Below are 19,436 nucleotides of genomic sequence, written 5' to 3' on the forward strand. Positions count from 1 at the left end.
CAGCAGAATTTCAGTCAGGGCCTATACAAAATACACTTGAATAATCCAGTTTCTCCCATTGTCTTTCAAGGAATTATTTGTTTCTAATTTGTGAGATATAGCAATTATATAAGTAAAAAGATGCTAGCAAAATAATACACTCCACAAGTACTACTCTGGCTTAAATGTAAAATGACATTTTTGCACACACTGCCATGTCTCTTGCAGATCTCCAGTCACTTGCTGCACACCTGCAGTGTATCACAGAGCCTAGTTACCAGGTCTCAGGCTCTTCTCGCTGCATATGGTGGTATAAAGGCTTAATCTAATCACTCACTGGAGGATGCTATGGTCCTCTCCAATAACCATCATAAAGTATAAACCATCCTAAAAGTTTCTAAGTGACTTGCATCTTTACACCAGAACAGTTAGCTATCAAAAAATGAACAGAAATGTTTTAAAATAGCACAACAGGTAAATTTCGAGTCCCATCAGTGTGTTACTCATAGCAAAAGGCAATTTTAATTGCTTTCTATCAAAAGCACTCTGAAAAATGAGAAATCACAGCCCTGCAGTTCTGGCCAATTAGCTGAATGGATATTAAATCTCTGATTACTGAACTGACAATTAAAAAGACTTGAACTATAAAAGAAGCCATTCAATAAAATCTGCTTCTTCTAAAAAATTTGCACACAATCATGAGGCACCGTGATAATGCCTTGCTTCTTGACTAGCTAGTCAGAGGTTAACACTTTTTGTGAGACTAACATTTTTGTGATAATGCTTTGCTTCTTGACTAGCTAGTCAGAGATTAACACTTTTTGTGAGACTAACATTTTTTACATAAAGAAATTGAGCTGAAAACAAAATATAGACATACAAAAACACAAACATTGCTACACACATTCAGGACAGAGTAAGAAACATTACATCTTCCAGTCAGGCCATAAAGCTATTAAAATTACTACTAAATTTCTTAGTACAGATGTAGTAAAAATTTGCTGGTCTGTGCCAGTAGTCCAGAAAGGCTGCTCTGTGCCAGAATCCTAGATGCTGAGTCTTCCTGACCAAACAAGTTAGCATTAAGAATGTATTGATTTACCCAATGGCATGTCTCTCCAGTAGTCTCTGAACTGGTATGGTTAACTTCCCAAGAAAGCGCTTGATGATCGGACGGCTCTTGGCAAATTTGTCTTTAACCTCAATTTCCAGGACATCTGTTAGAAGTGCAACAAAAGAATATTTCTGGAAGGAAAGAACATATTTGACACCATATCAATACACCTTTATTCAGAAAGTATGTACCTAATTACTACTAACGTGCAGCAAACTCTGAAAGTAATGGTTGATGACAGCAGTTTCCATATTGTAAAATGATGCCAACATCATTTATTAAGCACTGCATTTTTGCTTTTTACTGTTATTCATACCCTCTTACTGCTCCTTTAAAAGAATTGCTCAGTAAGAAACTGCTCTGAATAAAAGCACTTTCAGGGTCTATGTTAGAGAGGAGAAAGCCACGTATCCTACCACCTGCTTTCGTTTGCATAGTAGAAAGCCAAAAGAGAAGGAATCCTTGCTGTACTCTGTCAGGTTATAGAAGAGTAGCCAGGTCAATGCAGGAGGAGCAAAGGGAGTGTCTCACTCTAGGCTGTGCTTAGAATTTCCCTTCCAATGCCATGCTTTCCATCAATTTTTGGAATGCATGGCAGAAGTCACAAGAGCAATGTGTATACAGTACTTTTAGGAGCAGTGTACCTAACGGAGGAGAATTTTCTATGGAGTTTTGTCCCAACACACACAGATGTTCTCAGCAAGCTCCAACAGAATCTTTTTCTGTGCTTGGGGCCTTCCAACAACATGGTGCTAATTTACACAAGACCCCTTTTCTGTGCTTGGGGCCTTTAAACAACATGGTGCTAATTTACACAAGACTTCTTGATATCTGATAAAATCATTCTTCCACCCTTCCCTACAAGGGAACGCTAACAAACATCTGATAAAATCATTCTTTCACCCTTCCCTACAAGGGAACGCTAACACAGTTACTCTCTTCAGCCTAACAATTTTCATGCAGTTTATGAATACTTCATCTTTGAGATCTGTATTGTTCTGTTAAGTCTGCCCAAAATGGCCAAAAAATTCAAAAGTGGTACAGGGCGAATGTATAAACAGGCATGTTGGCACACACACACACAGTGTGAGGAAAAACTCCCATAGGAAAACAAGCTTATGAACCCAAGATTTTTATTTTTCCTCTAGATTTTAAGGTACTTCAAATAAACAAAGTATGGTATAACCTACTCAGATAAAAACAAGGTCATCTGGTTACATTTTTATTATCTGTCATCTATAAGACCTCTGAGCAAACCACAGTACAATGCCTAATACATGTCTGGTTGGGTAGCCAAATATGTATTGAACAAGGAACAAAGTGAGGAACAACTCTGAAGTTATCAGATAAATATATTCAAAACCAGCAGTTAAACTGGGGGAGGAATAAACACACTTCCTCATGCTGGGCAACTGGCAGAGCTGTGTTCCTGTGATAAACAGAACTTAAACATTTGTCACTCTCAGTTTGCTATAAAATTGCAAATTATTTTGCAGAAAGGACTAGATGTGAAACAGGATCAATTCTGCACCACCAGGACAGCATATGTAATGGGATCATAACTGCTGTTGTCAGAGCATTGCTACAGGGAAGATAGAGCAGCTAAAGCAAGCTGATACAATGTGTGCACCAGTGAACGTGATCACTTTTTTTAATAAGCTTCAAAGCCAAGGAAAGCTGGAGGAGGAAAAAAAAGGGGGAAAAATACTGGATAGATGGATAGACAGACAGAAAGATGAAGAACCAATTAGAGATCAGAACTCTGATTTTTTAAAGATTATATGTCATATCTACAGTCTTTCCAACAACCAAGCACCCCAGAGCAGTGCTAACTGCTTGTTTGCTTTGATTATTATTTGTAGGAATATTGTCCAAAGTCCACTCAATTTTCATCTTCCTAAAGAACACATTAACATTCGTCACAGTACAGGCTCGTTAGAAAACAGGCACAGATCAAGAAGCTGCTTGCCAGTCCTGAAAGGGTTATGGCCTTGTGTCAGTACCTTCACCTTGTTTCCCACATAAATATTTATCTTCAAAAGCACAGCCTGGCTCTGCTGCACTCAAGGACAGCTTTGGGACTGAGTTCCTTCTCTGAGACCTGCACAGTTCACCCCATATAAACTCACTGTGGGACCGAGTTCCTTCTCAGAGACCTGCACAGTTCCCCCCACAGAAACCCATTTGGAACACTGCCTTTCTCCCCCAGCCCTTGCTGAGTGATGCTCTGGGTTTCCCTTCCTACAGCGGTGGATACAGTGGCTACACCAGAGAGCATCCCCTCTGCCTGACAAAGCTGAAAGCTTGCCACCAGCTATGGATGATGAAAATACCATCTCCAAATGAACAGCTCTTGCAATCACCGAGCATAAACACTCATACATTGTACTTTTGCTTAAAGAGTCTTCTCACAACATATAATCCATTTTAATTAATTTATTTTTGCAATTTCAAGAAATCTACAAGGTGGCCAAGTGAGTTCAGCTCTTGGTAGCAGAGAAGGGAATGAAAACCTTACAGCAGTGCAACTCAAATACACAGCTTTAATATGCAGATGATAGCTGTTTCTCTCTACCAACAGGGTTCCTCAAATTACTACAATTTCTGTGTCAGTTTCAATAACTAGCTACAAAATAAGCTCACAGCTTTCAGACTAACGCGCAAAGAGAAAATGCAAGCCTGGTACACTGCATCAGTTAGCAGACAGCCCTCAAAAGGGATACATTACCTCTCTGTGCCAAACAGGATTAGTTGTGTTACTGATGATAGTCGACCTTCTTTCCTGGCCATGGTGAGCAAATGTAGGAAATGTACTTTTCTTGCCTGGCTGAATGGACATCTTTAGATAAGGATCAGGGTTGAAGAACATGCCTTTTTTAAGTCCAGCTGCTCTAATATCTATAAAGCAAAACAAGAAGGAAGGAAAAAGGTACTGAGTAAACAAAAGCTAGTTCACAAAATAGTGCACTCCCAAAATATTGCCCAGAAAAATCAATCCACTATAAATTACTAAATAAAGCAAATTAAAATTACTCATATGCTAAGTGGATCCAGTGCAGAGCAGGAAGTAAAGGTTTTTCCCGAAAAGAATATAAGGAAGAAAGGTGTCAACATCCTCATTTACATTTTAGCCTCCAGTTATTTGTAAAACAAAAAGCATAAACTTGTAACTCACCTACAAATGCTTTTCTCAATAAGCTGTCTCCACTCAAAGAAAGAAAAGAAAGACAAACAAACACACATACACACTCCAAAAAAACCAACAATCACCTAGTGCTTGCTTTGTTTCTGGGTAAGGAGAAGAGATAAAAAATTGTATGGGAGGCAATGTAATGAGCTCACACTTTCCCAAAACTCAGGCTTTGATAAATTTAACTTAGCAAGTTTGCTCTGGACTATGATGCACACTTTCTCCCAGCTTAGAAGAAGATAACCTATCTCACACAAAAGAGGCAACATTTTCTGAAAATGCCTCTTTCCTCTTAGGGAAAACTCAGAACTGCAGTCCTTACAACTTGCAATAATAAATAACAATGTCCTCAGGAGCATATTCTCATGCCTAACAACTTCAATGACAGTACAAGCTTCAGCAAGAAGAAAGAGGCATTTATTAATATAATATTAGATTTTAAGCTTAACTGTAAAATATTTCTCTGTAGGTTTGCTGAAGCACAAGACTTTTGTATCTTTCTCCATTAAGTATGCCAATATGCTGCATGCAGTCCTCATGACTGACACAACTGGCACACACAGTTTACATATGCAGGCAAAATGCACTGCACTAAAATAAAATGTTATGCCTGTGGATTCAGTAAAAAAAAGAATCATACCCAATATTCAGAATTAAGTCACACAGTAGAAACACGATGAAATGAAGTTTAATGTGCAAATGGACAACAAATGCTACAGGAAACGTCACAGACGTATCAGTTGATACACCTTTCAAAATAATTATGTCACAGACCCATCAGTTGATACACCTTTCAAAATAATTCGATGGAGCTCCTCAGGCTGAGTAACAACCATCCATTAAGCACAACAGGTTTTTCAGAATTCACGAAACAATTATTTGTACAGTACCCTGTGTGAGTCTGTACAACCCATCAGCTTTGTCACAGCTAACTGCTGAAAGGCCACTTCAAAAACCAGTGGGTTTTTCTGCTCTGCCCCTACAATCTCTAAATGTTTTCATTGTCAGCTCTTCAAGATTCAGAAGCAAATTTCATCTGTCTTTGCTCAAGCTGAATATGCTTTAGTCTCACACAAGGCTTCCCTGGAATAAAGTGCTAATCAAAACAAGTGAAGCTGGTAGACTGCACCCCTACAGCTATTTCACTGTAGTGACAGCTTAGCTCTGTTACCAGTAAAGATCTTTTTTCCTTTCTAAACCACCATTTGCAGCTATTGCTTTTTTTCAAAGGGATGGAAACAGCTTGCATTTTATTTAGAGGCTCTGTTTTTCACTCTTGAGCCTGAGAGGAACTGTCCCTTGTGCAAACTGGAAATTTCTCTAGATTTTTCACACTGGATCCATCAAATCCACTTCTTTCACTCCTGGGGATTCATGATTCTGGCTGGTTTCCACCAAGCAGAAGTTCTAAAGAAATGACATCCTTCAAGCCACTAGAGTGTGCTCCTACAGAGGCTAATGAAGAAAAGTGTTCTATCTTTGATGTTATTTAAAACAGCAACTTACGGATTTTTTAACAATAATTTGTAAAGCACAGACTCGTATTGGGTTTTACCTGATAGGGTAAAGCTGACTAACTTCCTCGAGTGCTGGGCTCCAGAAGCACCTTCATCCGTGCCTTCTACTCCCATCTGAAGAGAAGAAAAAAAAAGAAATATACCACAGAAGTTTTTATCTGCTTTGTACATGCTTGAGGATGATAGCACAATTGTAAGGTAGTATGCCAGGGAAGGACCTGACCAACTATTGCCTATTTTCACAGACAGGCTCAGCTATGGCATTTGTTTATAGGAAAATATCTATTATTAATGCCACACAATGCTAATACACCAGTAGCTCAAATCTTCCAAACAGCACTTGTACAGGCTATGACATAGGCAGACACTACTAATCAGAGAAAACCTGTATTTTTTTACAAGTTTCCCTTTCGTAAAACAAAAATCAACAGTATGGATATGTAATACATACCAAAGCATAGAGCTGGCCAGAGACAGCATAGGTAACTTTTGTCACTTTCCACAAATAGATAGTTTAGTGTGCAACAAATAAAGCAAAGAGATCAAAGAGAGGCTAACAAAAGCCTTCAGATCTATGAACAAAAGCTTCTTTTAAACAGAAAAGCGCATCAGATACCTAAATATGAATGTGGTCTAAAAGCTTATGCTTCACAGATTTTTAGGTTTGGTTTCTGCTGAAATCCCTCGTTAGGTAAAGCACTACTTCAGAATAAAATGTTCCTCATGTATTAATGTCCAGCTCTTTCAACTAGCTGAAGAATTTGTCTTTCAAGACAGAGATGTGCACCCAGCTGAACAATCTATCACAGAGACAGCACCAGAGCTATCCTTAAAGAGAAATGGTTCCCCAGGCAGGCACTGCACTCACTCCCAGGCAGAAGAGGTGGCATAGAAAAGGTTTCAGCCAAACACAGTGCTGGGGTTAATACCAGTGATAGAACAGGGAATCATCTGAGGTATTGAATGACAAAGAAATTAAGCTGAATAAAAATTTGCACACCTGTGTGTGTAGATGAAGCATGTTAGGCAGCCCTGAAAGCTGAGCAGTGGTTTGTACTACCAGGTGGGCAAACGATTCTGGAGCCACAGTCGTCACAGAGTAGCTGCCTTGCATTAACCAAACACTCCTGTTTATATTGCTTTAAGCTATTTAATACTATCAGCTTTCAAATACTTCCCACAATGATCAACAAGCACACAGGAATCTCACAGGAGCTGAAACCCACATGCTTCATACGTGACAAGCAGTCAAAGTGCTGAACAGCAGTGGCGTTGATGCCTGACACCCTCAGCAGCCAGCGAGGGAACACACCGTGCCAAGGGCTGCCGCTCGCTGTCCAGCCCATCCCTTCCCTCACTGCTGCCACTTTCTGACCAGTCCATCCCTTCCCTCACTGCTGCCACTCTCTGACCAGTCCATCCCTTCCCTCACTGCTGCCACTACATGTCCAGCTCATCCCTTCCCTCACTGCTGGCTTCGTCGGGCACTTCCCGCACTCAGGGCAAGACGTGTCTGGCCACAGCTCTCCAAACCATCCCTTTCCCACCCAGCATGATCCTGTTATGCCAGTGATTTTCTATGGCTGCATGAGCAGGGACAGGTGGTAGCAAAATTATGAGGCATCAAAAGCAATGGGTTAATTCCAGCTGGATCAGTGTCCCCTCATCTACAGACAGACACCCTGGAAGCAGCAAGGAGTGCATCCCACTGTGACAGTGATGCTGCCCAGGCAAGGCCAGAGGAACTATGTATTCCAGTTTACTCTTTTGGGCTTATATTAACACCACACTGTTTTGTTAAAAACATTACTAATCAACAAAAAAAGCCTTGCTCATTCTATACTTATTTTCTACTACATCTCTGACTCCATTTGAGTAATATAATTTGCATTGCTAATCATGACTTCATTTTATAGAAAATAGGATTTGCCCACAATTCAGCTATAATGAAATGAATGCTAACAGTGCTCCCTAGCACTTCCATGATTTCACTATATGACCTTTTCCAGTTCCATTATGATCTGAACAGCAATTCCAATTTTTCTGCGCCGAGTAAAAAATGTCACCCCAGCACACATGCTTAGAATTTTGCAGCACAAAGGCTATCTCATCTGGTGTAACACAGTGTTTCTGAATGCTCTACCAGGCCTTCCATCTCTCCTCGTTCAAAAGAACACAATAGAATGTCAGCTGCTTACCCAAAATTATGATGGACTGAAATGCCTGGTATGATACACCATCAGTATGAGAAAAATCAGAAACATGCATCCCATGTAAAGCAAAACCACAGAATGATCCAAGTAAGCAGGTAATTTACTGCAGCTTAAAAACTGGGAGTGGGCACTCCGTGACCCTCGTACCACTTCCACCCAGACACAACCAGTACCAAGAGAACACAGTATTCTCTACTGCACAGTGCTTAAGCTCAACACTAGACCCTGAAAATGGTGTGAGGTATTAACATTTAACAAGAGGTATACTTACATGTAACTAACCCAATATGACATTTTTAGGAAGTATCATCTGAACTGTCATATGACATTCTCATCAGGGAAAATAACAGCTCACTATTACTGGAAGTCTGTACTGTTAGCACAGACAAAAATGTTTATATAAAATGACCCCTTGTAGCAGGTGTGTAAATTCTACACAATACCCAGGGCCTTGTGTTGCCTTTCAAAGGAAAGAAATGTAAACAGCAACAGCTGGCATAAGCCTTTGAGATTGACCAATGACTCTGAAAGGCAGGTCTTCAGGTATTTACCAAGTAAATAAATGCACATTCAGATGACAGAAGTTCAGATGTCCTTTTCTTCAATCAATCTCAAACCCACTGGTGGCTAGCTAGCGTAAGATCAAGAAAATACACAAGTGCAAATGGTTTGTCCATTCAGTATAATCATTCTGCTTCTCAGTAATGATATCGTACAGCACACAGCCCATTTTAAGGGTTATTTTGAGATGCATTTTTTCCCTTGTTCAAAATCTGACTGCCTTACTGTCTTTAGTTTATAAATTGATATTAAATACAGTAGCTGTCATGCTCATTAATTGTCACACATTTTCTGCTGTAAAATATCCAGAGTTCATATGCCTGCTGTGAATTCATAGTCAGATCTGACAAAGATCTGACAATTAAATGATGCTATCACCTAGGTTTGCAATTCTAAGAGAAAAAACCCACACATTTGGTATATTGAGATATATAAAGTCTAGTACAGCACATATGGTATCATATAGCCATAGCAGGCACTTGTATATAATACACAGTGCAGAACCAGCACAAGTTCAGAATAAAAGCTGTTCAGTCTGAGTAACTTGTTATCTTCAACACTGCAGTTGTCAGGACACCACCCTGACAGATGCAATCTTAAATATCTGGTAGCTAATATCAGTGAATCAAATGCACTGTGAAACTTGATGTCAGCTGAAGAGCTAACCTGTTTAGATAAATTACTTCCATCAAAAGCACTCTGATAAAAGTTTGGAAGGCTCTTCTTCCACTATTTAAACAACTAAAAAAACTTCCCTAAAAATTTTAGTGTTTCAGAAGCACTTTTCATTATAAGAAATGAAAGCACAGTAAGACAATGCTTGATAATCAGAGAATTACTAAATTTCAATGCTGTATGAACAACTCAAAAAATTCAGTAATTTTTGCAAGAGCAGAGCTTTGTCCACTTCCATTTATACTAACAACTGCAATCTCATCAGCAGTTTTATTATGAATGTTAACATATTAGAAGAAATTGAGACTTTGGATAAGGATTCAGTTTCAGTTATATAACAAGTGTGAAAAATTTCTGTTATGGTGTTAAATTACTGCAAACTTTAAGCATCAAAACTGAGAGCAGGCAGAACCAAATTCTTAGCATAAAACTTTACAGTTCAGCTTAGTGACTTTTTACTGTCATTTTATCATGAGCAATACAAAACCATGAAAAGCATTTCCCAGTTTTTACGATTTTTGTAAGGAAACACACTTTTTTGCATTGCTGTGTATGGTAAAACTAGGAGACTTGAACTGATAGTTTGTCTGAGTTAATACTATCATCTTACACAAATACAAGGAACAAATAGGCTAAACTTACCATCACAGCAGGGTTTTTCACAGTGATACATGGAGTAGTAGCTCGGAGGGCTCCACTAACACCATGGTAGTATTTAAAACAGATCTTTATTTCAGCTGAAAATAAAACAAAAACTACATTAAACACTTCTTGACTGACCCTAGGCAAAAGAGAGAATGAAAGGATCCCTCATTTGGTGATCTATCTTCAGATATAGTTCAAATGGAAAGTAAAAATAGAGCAGCTGGTTATCTCCTCTTTGTGTGTTGAGTCCTTCTGCTACTTTACAGACAAAAAGTGTAACTTACCTAATTCTGCAATTTGTATTTCTGCTCCTATATCAACATCACCAGTCTTGGAAAAGGCATGCCGAGACATTTGCCACTAGGATGACTTAGTAAGACTGTGGAAGAACATGACACTTATCTGAAGGAAGCTGGAAGCACTTTATATTGGAACACAGGAAAGGTGAACGTTGCACCATGTTTCTGGTCCCCCTAACTAAAGTTTTGTTTGCTAAACTGCATTTACTGCACACAAAAGAGTATTGTGTTTAACTGAAGCCTGACCTCGCCTGTTGTTCCTTTGCATTCTTCCATCCAAGCAGAACAGCTATAATTATGGCTGCCCTTGATCCTGTGGGATTTTCCCTATCTGGAACAATGTCTGTTTTCCTTCTCCATTGGGATAACTCTTCTGTGTTAGGCTGATGAGGGTGTTCCTCTGGGTACAGAAATGGCCACAGGCAGACAGCAATGACCACAGGCAGGCAGAAATTACAGCAGCCAGTTCAGACAAACCAGAGGATGTGTATGAAAAGTCTTGGCAGTTCAATTCCTCTACTTGATTTAACAATATGTCAGTAGTCCTGAAGTACAAAACTGTAATGTTTTGTATAAGGTTTTGAGACACATGTGGCACGATTCCTTAAGGGTTGAGGTATTTCAGCACTGCAAGATAAAATACCCACTTATCCCAACTCAGAAGAATCAGAAACTCACCCTGCAAGCCTGCTCAGCCAACAGGGATTATTTATTTTTAAATTTGCTGCAGTTACAGGTCAACAAAGAGGAGACACCTCCCAGAACAAAGAGGAGACACCTCAGAACAACCCTTCAAAGGAAAGTGTCTGGCTGACAGTGCCTCCAGGGAATCAGGAGGTGGAGGAGCTGCTGATCCCACTTCCTCCTCCTCACAGATGAGTTCACACACGCAGACAAAACATGCTCTATTTACCACAAGCTTTACAGCAAAATTCAAAATGAAGACAAGATTTCTAATCACCTACAAAAATTTATCAGACTTCAAAGTTATGGGTCAGGACTTGCAGTTTCTTCCTAAACTGAGCAATTCTGTTATCTACCAACAATCCTTATATCCAGATGGACACACAAAAATTTCTAGCTCACATTAAATTGGAGTTTCAGCACTTGCAAAATTTGCCAGGTTTTATACCAAGTGTTTAACTCTCCACATTGTGAAATGCACATATTAAGCAACCAGAACTCAAGTCCTGAGCATCTCTTATTCACAAGAATATATTATGACTACATGAGAACATGTTAAGACAATGAACTATTCCACCAAGACTTCCAAATTTCCAGCTACATTGCTTACTTTACTGCAAACTAAACTTGATTTTTCAGGGTTTCTGGAACTGCTGTTGATCCAGTCTGTTGTTACTATTTTATCTGAATTCATCACTTCTGCACAAAACCTAGCAATGGAAAGGTTATCAACTGCTGGTTCTACCCACAGACAGTCCACACTGTGCTGCTGGACAGATAGTCTCGCTACACTGACAAATACATTCACCTGAAGGCTGAAATGCAATGCTACAAGTTTTTCATCCTTGTATTTCTTTCCCTCAATGACTTCTACAAGCATGCAGTACTTCTCAATACCTGCATATGGCTGGTGATAGGACAAAACAGTGTTTGATTCAAGAAATAGATCTGACAATCCCTTTCGGATACACTGAATTTAAAAAACAAAACACAGCCGAACAAACTGAAAACCAAACTTCAGGACTAACTGCTAGAAAAAGCAGAGCACTTAAAAACACGACATGGAGACTTCTTCTCCCACGTCTCAACAGAAGCAGAACTGATTTAGTTTGGGCTTTATATAGCACTGTACAGAGGAATGGCAGGCCGGCTGTTACCACTGTGTCAATGGGATTAACACAGGAGAAGCTGTGCTTGAAATTCAGCACAAAATTCAGACTAAATTGAGATTCAGATTAGATGTTAGTAAAAAATATTTCCCTGTTAGGGTGGTCAGGCATTGGAATATTGCCCAGGGAGGTGGTGGAGTCACTGTCTGGTGCAGGAGGATATGGTTTAGGCTTTGCAGCAGTGACAGGTTAATGGTTGGACTTGATGATCCTAGAGGTCTCCTCCAGTCTTGATGATTCCGTGAGTCTATGATTCTGTGAAATTGAAGAATGGGCTACATACCACCTGCATGCAGATGTTGTCAAAGTGAACATGAGTTTGCAAGACTGGATCTTATACATAGCAAGTATACAAATCCTTCATAGGATAAGAAACAGCTAAGCTTTTTTTTTTTGTGGCTAATACTGCTAGAAACTGCAGTTAATATTAACAGTAGAAGGAATCTCCAAGAAACCCTATCAGCTCAAAACAGCTTTTTGACATGTCTTGTACTGTGTTATCAGAAAAAAAATCTTGATTATAAGAGTTTTTTCTTGATGCCTGATGGATTCCTGAGCTCCAGGAATACCTATTGAAAATAGGTATTGGTGGCTGTTCCTGACAATTATAGGTAATACACTGAAATGTGTTCTAAGGCCCCATAAACACACAGATCTCTTTGTAAACAGAAAATTCAATTACTTGCAAACAAGTAATTGATACTTTGAGAGTTGAGTTCAATACCACATTAATACACAGGCTTCCTCTGAACTGCTCCATACTATAAACTGCACATGTGTCACCTAGAGTCTTCTCAGTTTCTTTCATTCCTCCTGCCACCTTGCTTTCATGTGTTTCCTTCAGGGGAAAACTGGAACTTCTCCTTTTTCTTTCTTACGTTTTCCTCAACAGGTTAATTAGATTGCTTTGTATGTGATCCCTAGTGAAAAAGTGAATAGCAGTAAACTCAGCAAGGAAGAGACATCTATACCTGACCACAGGACCATTTGATACATCAATAAAGGAAACATGATGTTTCAGAAGAGAAAAGTATTTTCAACCATCAGAGGGCAATGGGGTGGGGGGGAAATTGCACAAGCCCTGTTGTAATTGACATTCCTCCAGGCATCATACAGACCACAATAAATTCTATCTTCATTTAAAAATAAGCCAGAGATGAAATTGGGGGATCTATGATTCTTCAAAAGTTATCACACGGCCATATAAAAAGTGATATATATGTTAATTAATTGGAACACTCTGGAAAACCATAATTCCCTACTTTAAAAGCTAATAGCTGTTACCCTTTTATAACCATAGTTTCATGGCTCAGATCCATTACATAAAAATGTTGGAATCAATACAGGTTTCTGGGACTTTGACATTTGAATTTCAAAAGAACTGCATGAAATTACAGTGCTGTTCCCTCTAGACCATACACCCTTGCCCCTTCAATAATAAAGAGATCAGCTTACACTAAATAATAACTTGCTTTTAAAACATCACTAAATCCCCGAAGTTCCTCACTTTAACTCCTTTTTTACTGCCTTTAATCCTTTATCTTTGCCCATCAAAAAAATGCTTTAAGATAGAAAGATACTAAGAATACATAAAGATATGAATGTAATTCTAGAAGAATGCATTTTCCTGGGGACTGATAGTGCAGGAAAACAAGTGTGTTTGTTGTAAGAACAGATTGCTCCAGACAGACCCTAGCCAAATGAAACACCTGTATTAGAGGTGGAATCACACCACATGCCATTGAGAAGGGATGGGCAGAGACACCAAAATCCTATCTGGGTTACAATGGTCTGTGGAGGCAAACAGTGGTCCCAGTTAACTGTTATGGAACCTGCACAGTGCCTAATACTTCCTGGACACCATGGCTAGATGCCCAGACACCTGGGCTGAATCTGTGGCTCTCTGCAGGTATAAACATATGCCCTCCAACATTCAATGAGGACAAAGCTGATATCACATTAACTCATCTGAAAAACATGAAAGCAGGTTCTGCCAAACTTCTTTAAGAAAACTTTGTCACTAGAACAAATTAAGCCACTCACATTTGGGTTTTACAAAGCTACAAAGAGAGATGCAATCCAGGGAAAAGGCACTGTGTTAAACCCTACCTTTTTCCCAGCTGAACCCAAACACCTCATAGACAACAGCAGGAAAGCAGTGCTCATCCTGCCATTTGAATTTCTTTTCTTTAGTGTGACAGTTCAGTGAACTCTACATTTTTGTTTGGACATTTAGCATTCTTTTTTCTTTTCACTTTAAGTGTGTACTTTTTCATTACTTCTTACTGGGCAGTAATAAACACACCAGCTGCCTGCAAGGGCCAAAGCTGGCTGCCTCCAGGTACATGCCATCTTTCTCAGCAGGTGGATCCATTTGAATTTCTTTTCTTTAGTGTGACAGTTCAGTGAACTCTACATTTTTGTTTGGACATTTAGCATTCTTTTTTCTTTTCACTTTAAGTGTGTACTTTTTCATTACTTCTTACTGGGCAGTAATAAACACACCAGCTGCCTGCAAGGGCCAAAGCTGGCTGCCTCCAGGTACATGCCATCTTTCTCAGCAGGTGGATCATAGAATTTATTTTACAGAAGGTATGATAAGGAAACCACCTAGAAAGTGACTTAAGCAAAGTAACAGAAAGCTTTTTAGATAAACTAGAATCAATAACAGAAAATGTTTGTGTCCCAGTGGTCTCTCCATCTAACCTGCCTCAAAGGAAACTTCTTGGACAACTGGCTGTTCAGGTAACTGAACCAACCTGTCCCTGCCAGCCCCACTCACTTTGACATCACTCTGAGACATTCTTATTTACAGACATGAGCATTGGCAACTATGCTCCAGTTTGGCAGAGCATTTAACTATAATCTAATCTTTAAAACAAAACACTGGGGGTATTACGTGCTTAAGGAAGTCAACAAGGCTTGCCACAAATGTAAAAAATAAAAGACTTGATCCTGTTTCAGTTATTTGTGATACTCAAAAATAGCTGTTAAGAGACAACAGATATAAATAGCAGAAGAATAATAGAAGTATTTCTAACTTGGTGAACACATTTATAAATAGGGTAAGCACAATAACCATGAGTCCCCACACATGGGGACTGAAAGGGCACTGGTTGCAGGGCACTACACGGATGAATGTTCCAGGCAGGCTCAGAACAATTTCATGTGAGAAAACCATGACCTTTACAGATTTAATTTAAATGGTAAGAAGTATAAAGACTGGACACAAGTAATGAATTACATTGACAGAACATTCATTAACATTTACCATTTTTGTTAAAACCACTAAAAATACTAAACTCTGCTCATAACTCTTAGCTACAGCAGCCCTTAAAAGCTGAACGCTGAGAACTCCACACACACCTGACTTGTAACATGATATCAGTGCAATGCCAACACATTTATTGCCACGTTTTCTGAATATATCTCATAGTCTGCTCATGCTCTTACTCATGATGGATGAACAGATCAAGACCAGCACTCCTGAGAAGTACCTGGAGGTGTTGGTGAGTGAGACATGACCCAGCAATGTGCACCTGCAGCCCAAAACCCAACCATGTCCTGAGCTGCATCCAAAGTAGTGTGGGCAGCAGGAGAGGGGGGGGATTCGGCCCCTCTACTCAGCTCTGGTGAGATCCCACCTGCAGTGCTACTCCTAGCTCTGGGGTTCCAGCACAGGCAGGACATGGGCCTGTTAGAGAGAGTCCAGAGGAGGGCCACCAAGATGATTAGGGGACTAGAGCACCTCTACTGTGAAGACAGGCTGAGAGAGTTGAGTTTGTTCAGCCTGGAGATGAGAAGGCTCAGAGAACTCATTGCAGCCTTCCAGTACTTGAAGGTATGAAAAAGATGGGGACAAACTTCTTAACAGGGCCTGCTGTGATAGGACAAGGGGTAATGGTTTTAAACAAGAAGAGGGGAGGGTATGCCATCACAACAAGTTTGCCTTTATACAGTGAGGGTGGTGGAACACTGGCACAGGTTGCCCAGAGAGGTAGTATGTGCTCAGTTCCTGGAAACACTCAAGATCAGGTTGGACAGGGCTCTGAACAACCTGATGTAGTTGAAGATGTTCCTGCTCCTTGCAGGGGGGTTGGACTAGAGTCCTTTAAAGGTCCCTTCCAACCCAAACTATTCTATGATTCTATGCTACAGACATGACTTTTAAGTACAAAACACACAGCATCTGTGCAGTCACTGCATCCAAGTATTACAGTGTGGCACCAGAAGTAATTTAACCACAACCATCCCAGGGGTGATTTCGAATTGATTGATGTGACAAGACTGGCAGTCTCTGGATGAATCCCAACAGCTGCCACTATGGATTACTGCTCAAGACATAAAGCCACAGCACTGGTAAAGAAAATATATGCAAATCAATATATTTCTATTCACAGTAACGACTATGATATCGAATGTTATAAATAACAACAAAGACAGGTAAAGTAGATGAAGGTGTATCTTTTGGATGCTATAATTAACACTCCTGGGACCAAGGCTATAACTTATAAGTTCAATACAGCATCAAAACAGTCTCTTGGCCTAAGCCCATACTAATTAACCACGCAGGCCCATGGCAGATACTCGTGTGAGCACACAACAATCCATACTGCTGAACAGTGACCATGCACTCCTGACACAGGGAGAAGGGCTGGTTGCATGGGAGCAAACTATGGTGTCACTTGGACACAGGTGCAGAAAATAGCCCCTGGTCTGTTTTATCTACTAGAACACACAAATCTTTTAACTTCTGGGTGCACAGCTTTTAACTTCTAGGTACAATGCATATGGAAGTGCATAAGCACCAGTTACCTGTTGTGTGGCAGCAACTGTACTATACTGAATCTCTCTCCCATGGCACCTTCAACACAACCTGTCCTTCCCCTTACTGCAGAAAACTCACTTTCACATGTTTTTTCTGTCACCAGCCTTCGCATGGATCATTTCCCTCCATCCTTCTGCTAGCTCTCTTCTCCATAAGGAATACCCTCACCATCATCTCTGTTCCACCACAATGCCCCAAAGGGAACCTCTGCCATCCCAAGCAGACTGCTATACCCAGAGAAATACTTGCCATCTCAAATCACTCCTGGGGCAATTGAAGCCACTCTTGCACCACAGACTGAAGGTACTAACGTACTTAAGGGCTGGAACAGCCTGATGCCATGCTAAATACAGGATGCACATATCAAATGCAAAGGCATTAACCTGTGTTGTATTTCTACACTACTGCCACCTGTTCAGAATAATACTCCTTGAACTTGATGTTTCCTTTTACAGGAGAAGGATGAAAACTGTAGAGCTGCATTTAGCAATCCTTCTGTAGTTTACACAGCAAAAAACTTGCGGGAGCCATCTAGTGAGTCATTGTTTTCCTTCCCTTCCATTTTAACAAGCCTCAGAGCAGGATGCTTGAAAACCACCTCTGCTACGTAAGGAAACAGCATATCAGGCATATTGATCCTCAAATTCACCTTCTTGAACCTCTAAAATGACTGAGTTCCCTTTCATGTCTATGTAGCACTTCAGCTCCTTCCCTAGGGAAAAGAAAGAGGAACACCTGCTGTAGTCCTGGCTGGCTCTGCAGTTCAGACCTACTCACTTTGTCTCGAGGTGACAGCTTAAGGACACCAGCTGTCTGTGACGCTGAACTGGACTTCATCTTTTGCAAGTATTTTCTTTCTCCTCTGTATAATCTTCTCCCTTCCCTTCCTCAGCCACTCCCCTCAGAGGCTGCTTGTATTTCTGGAATACATTACATTCATTTCTCATTATTTCACTCTTGCTTGCTTTGATTCTCCCTTCTCAGGGTAGAGCCTGCAGAATTTTTTCTGTTGATTTTTGTCTAAAGCAAGTAGAGTTTTCTTTGATCATCCTTGTTTTGCTAATTTTGGATGCTTTGGGGGGAATTAATGTCTGGTTTTAGCATGAAGATGAGACTCTCCCTGCCCTTCTTTCTGCAGGTTGCTTCATCTTAATAAAGCAGATAGCAAACTATGCCTTGATATGCTACTTTCTTGGAAAAAGAGGAGATGCTGAGTCCATAGGGAGGGATTTTAAAAGGAATAAATGAAATTACCTTAACATTGAGTTACAAGACTGCAGACACACAGTAATGTGAAATTCAGAAAAATGCTTATCCAAGGCCCACCTTTAAACATAAACAGAAATCTCACAGACTTCAGTGAAGCTATAAATAAATTTACAATTATGCTCATGGAAAAACAGCTTCCCAAATTAACACATAAGATGCTTTTCTTAAAAGATACAAATCTTTTTGCAGAAGGAGTTTGCAGAAGGAATCTGAGGCCCAACCCAGCTGACTCCCAGTGATTACAATTGATGCAATTAAAATGGAAATACTCCTTCTGCATGAGATTTGTTTGCATATGGCTTGTTAGTGATACTATAATCCTCTGCACTTCGCCCTCCAGAGATGTTACTGGTGAAAAGATATGTAACGTCCCTAAGCTCTGACACTGCTAGGGAAAAAACACATCCAAAGCCTTTGGGATAAGTGCATGCTGTGCATGCTGACTGATCTCAGCTCATCATGCAACATTAGTAAGGTACGTTCCTTTTCTTGCCAAAAAGACACGACAACTTTAGGCCAGTTTTGACTGTAAATCCTAAAGGATTATTGTAGTTACTGAGCATAATTCTGTTAATAAGCATCATCAGTCCTCATTGCCTGAGCTGGTTCAGGGCTTCTCAGGCTTGCAGTACATATCCCCCTTCTTTCCTTGTGTACAGGTAGAGCAGGAAACATACAATCATATAGGTATTGCAGTCTATAGGTGGTGGCAATTAAGTACTGTCCATGCTTCAAACATAAAACACCTCCAAGCCAGAAAAACCCATAGTGACATGAGTCCAGATGTACCTCAGTTCTATACCCAGCTTACCACCAGCCTCCTGGAACTTCTCTACACCTCAGAGCATGAGCAATAGCTAGACAATGGGACAACAATATCATGAGGTTTGAGAAAGAGACTTGCAAGTGCCTGCACCAGAGGTGGAACAATCCCATGCAACAGCACAGCCTCTGAACAGACTGGCAAAGCTGCAGCCCTGCTGGAAAAGAACTGGGCTCAGGATGGACACCAAGCTGAACATAAGCCAGCACACAGGCTATGTTAGAAGGTGTGTGACCAGCAGAGAGATGGAAGTTACTATCCCGCTCTACTTGGTACTGGTGAGGAATGCTGTGTCTAGCTTCGGGTCCCTAGGTTCAAGGGCATGGAGAAAATGGACAGTGGAGAGAAGAGGGCTACAAAAATGGTTGGGATGGAGAAAATGTGACCTATGAGAAGAGGCTGAAGGCGCTGGCCTTGTTTAGTCTAGTGAAGAGGAGGTTAAGGCAAGACAAATGTTACTATCTCCACTC

General features: G+C 40.3%; 1 protein-coding gene across 1 annotated transcript in view; it reads right to left on the bottom strand.

The window, feature by feature from the left end:
• The window catches only part of HECW2 (HECT, C2 and WW domain containing E3 ubiquitin protein ligase 2), a gene marked incomplete at its 5' end in the record, with an annotated part of 76,429 nt that overhangs the window by 45,587 nt on the left and 11,406 nt on the right, over nucleotides 1-19,436 (bottom strand). The window contains 4 exons of the mRNA XM_009082374.1: nucleotides 1,082-1,224; nucleotides 3,822-3,991; nucleotides 5,839-5,914; nucleotides 9,892-9,986. Of these exons, the coding sequence (XP_009080622.1) occupies nucleotides 1,082-1,224; nucleotides 3,822-3,991; nucleotides 5,839-5,914; nucleotides 9,892-9,986 (484 nt within the window). The remainder of the gene's footprint in view (nucleotides 1-1,081; nucleotides 1,225-3,821; nucleotides 3,992-5,838; nucleotides 5,915-9,891; nucleotides 9,987-19,436) is intronic.

The sequence above is a fragment of the Acanthisitta chloris genome, unplaced genomic scaffold, assembly GCF_000695815.1.
Source record: "Acanthisitta chloris isolate BGI_N310 unplaced genomic scaffold, ASM69581v1 scaffold27490, whole genome shotgun sequence".
Classification (NCBI taxonomy): Eukaryota; Metazoa; Chordata; class Aves; order Passeriformes; family Acanthisittidae; genus Acanthisitta; species Acanthisitta chloris.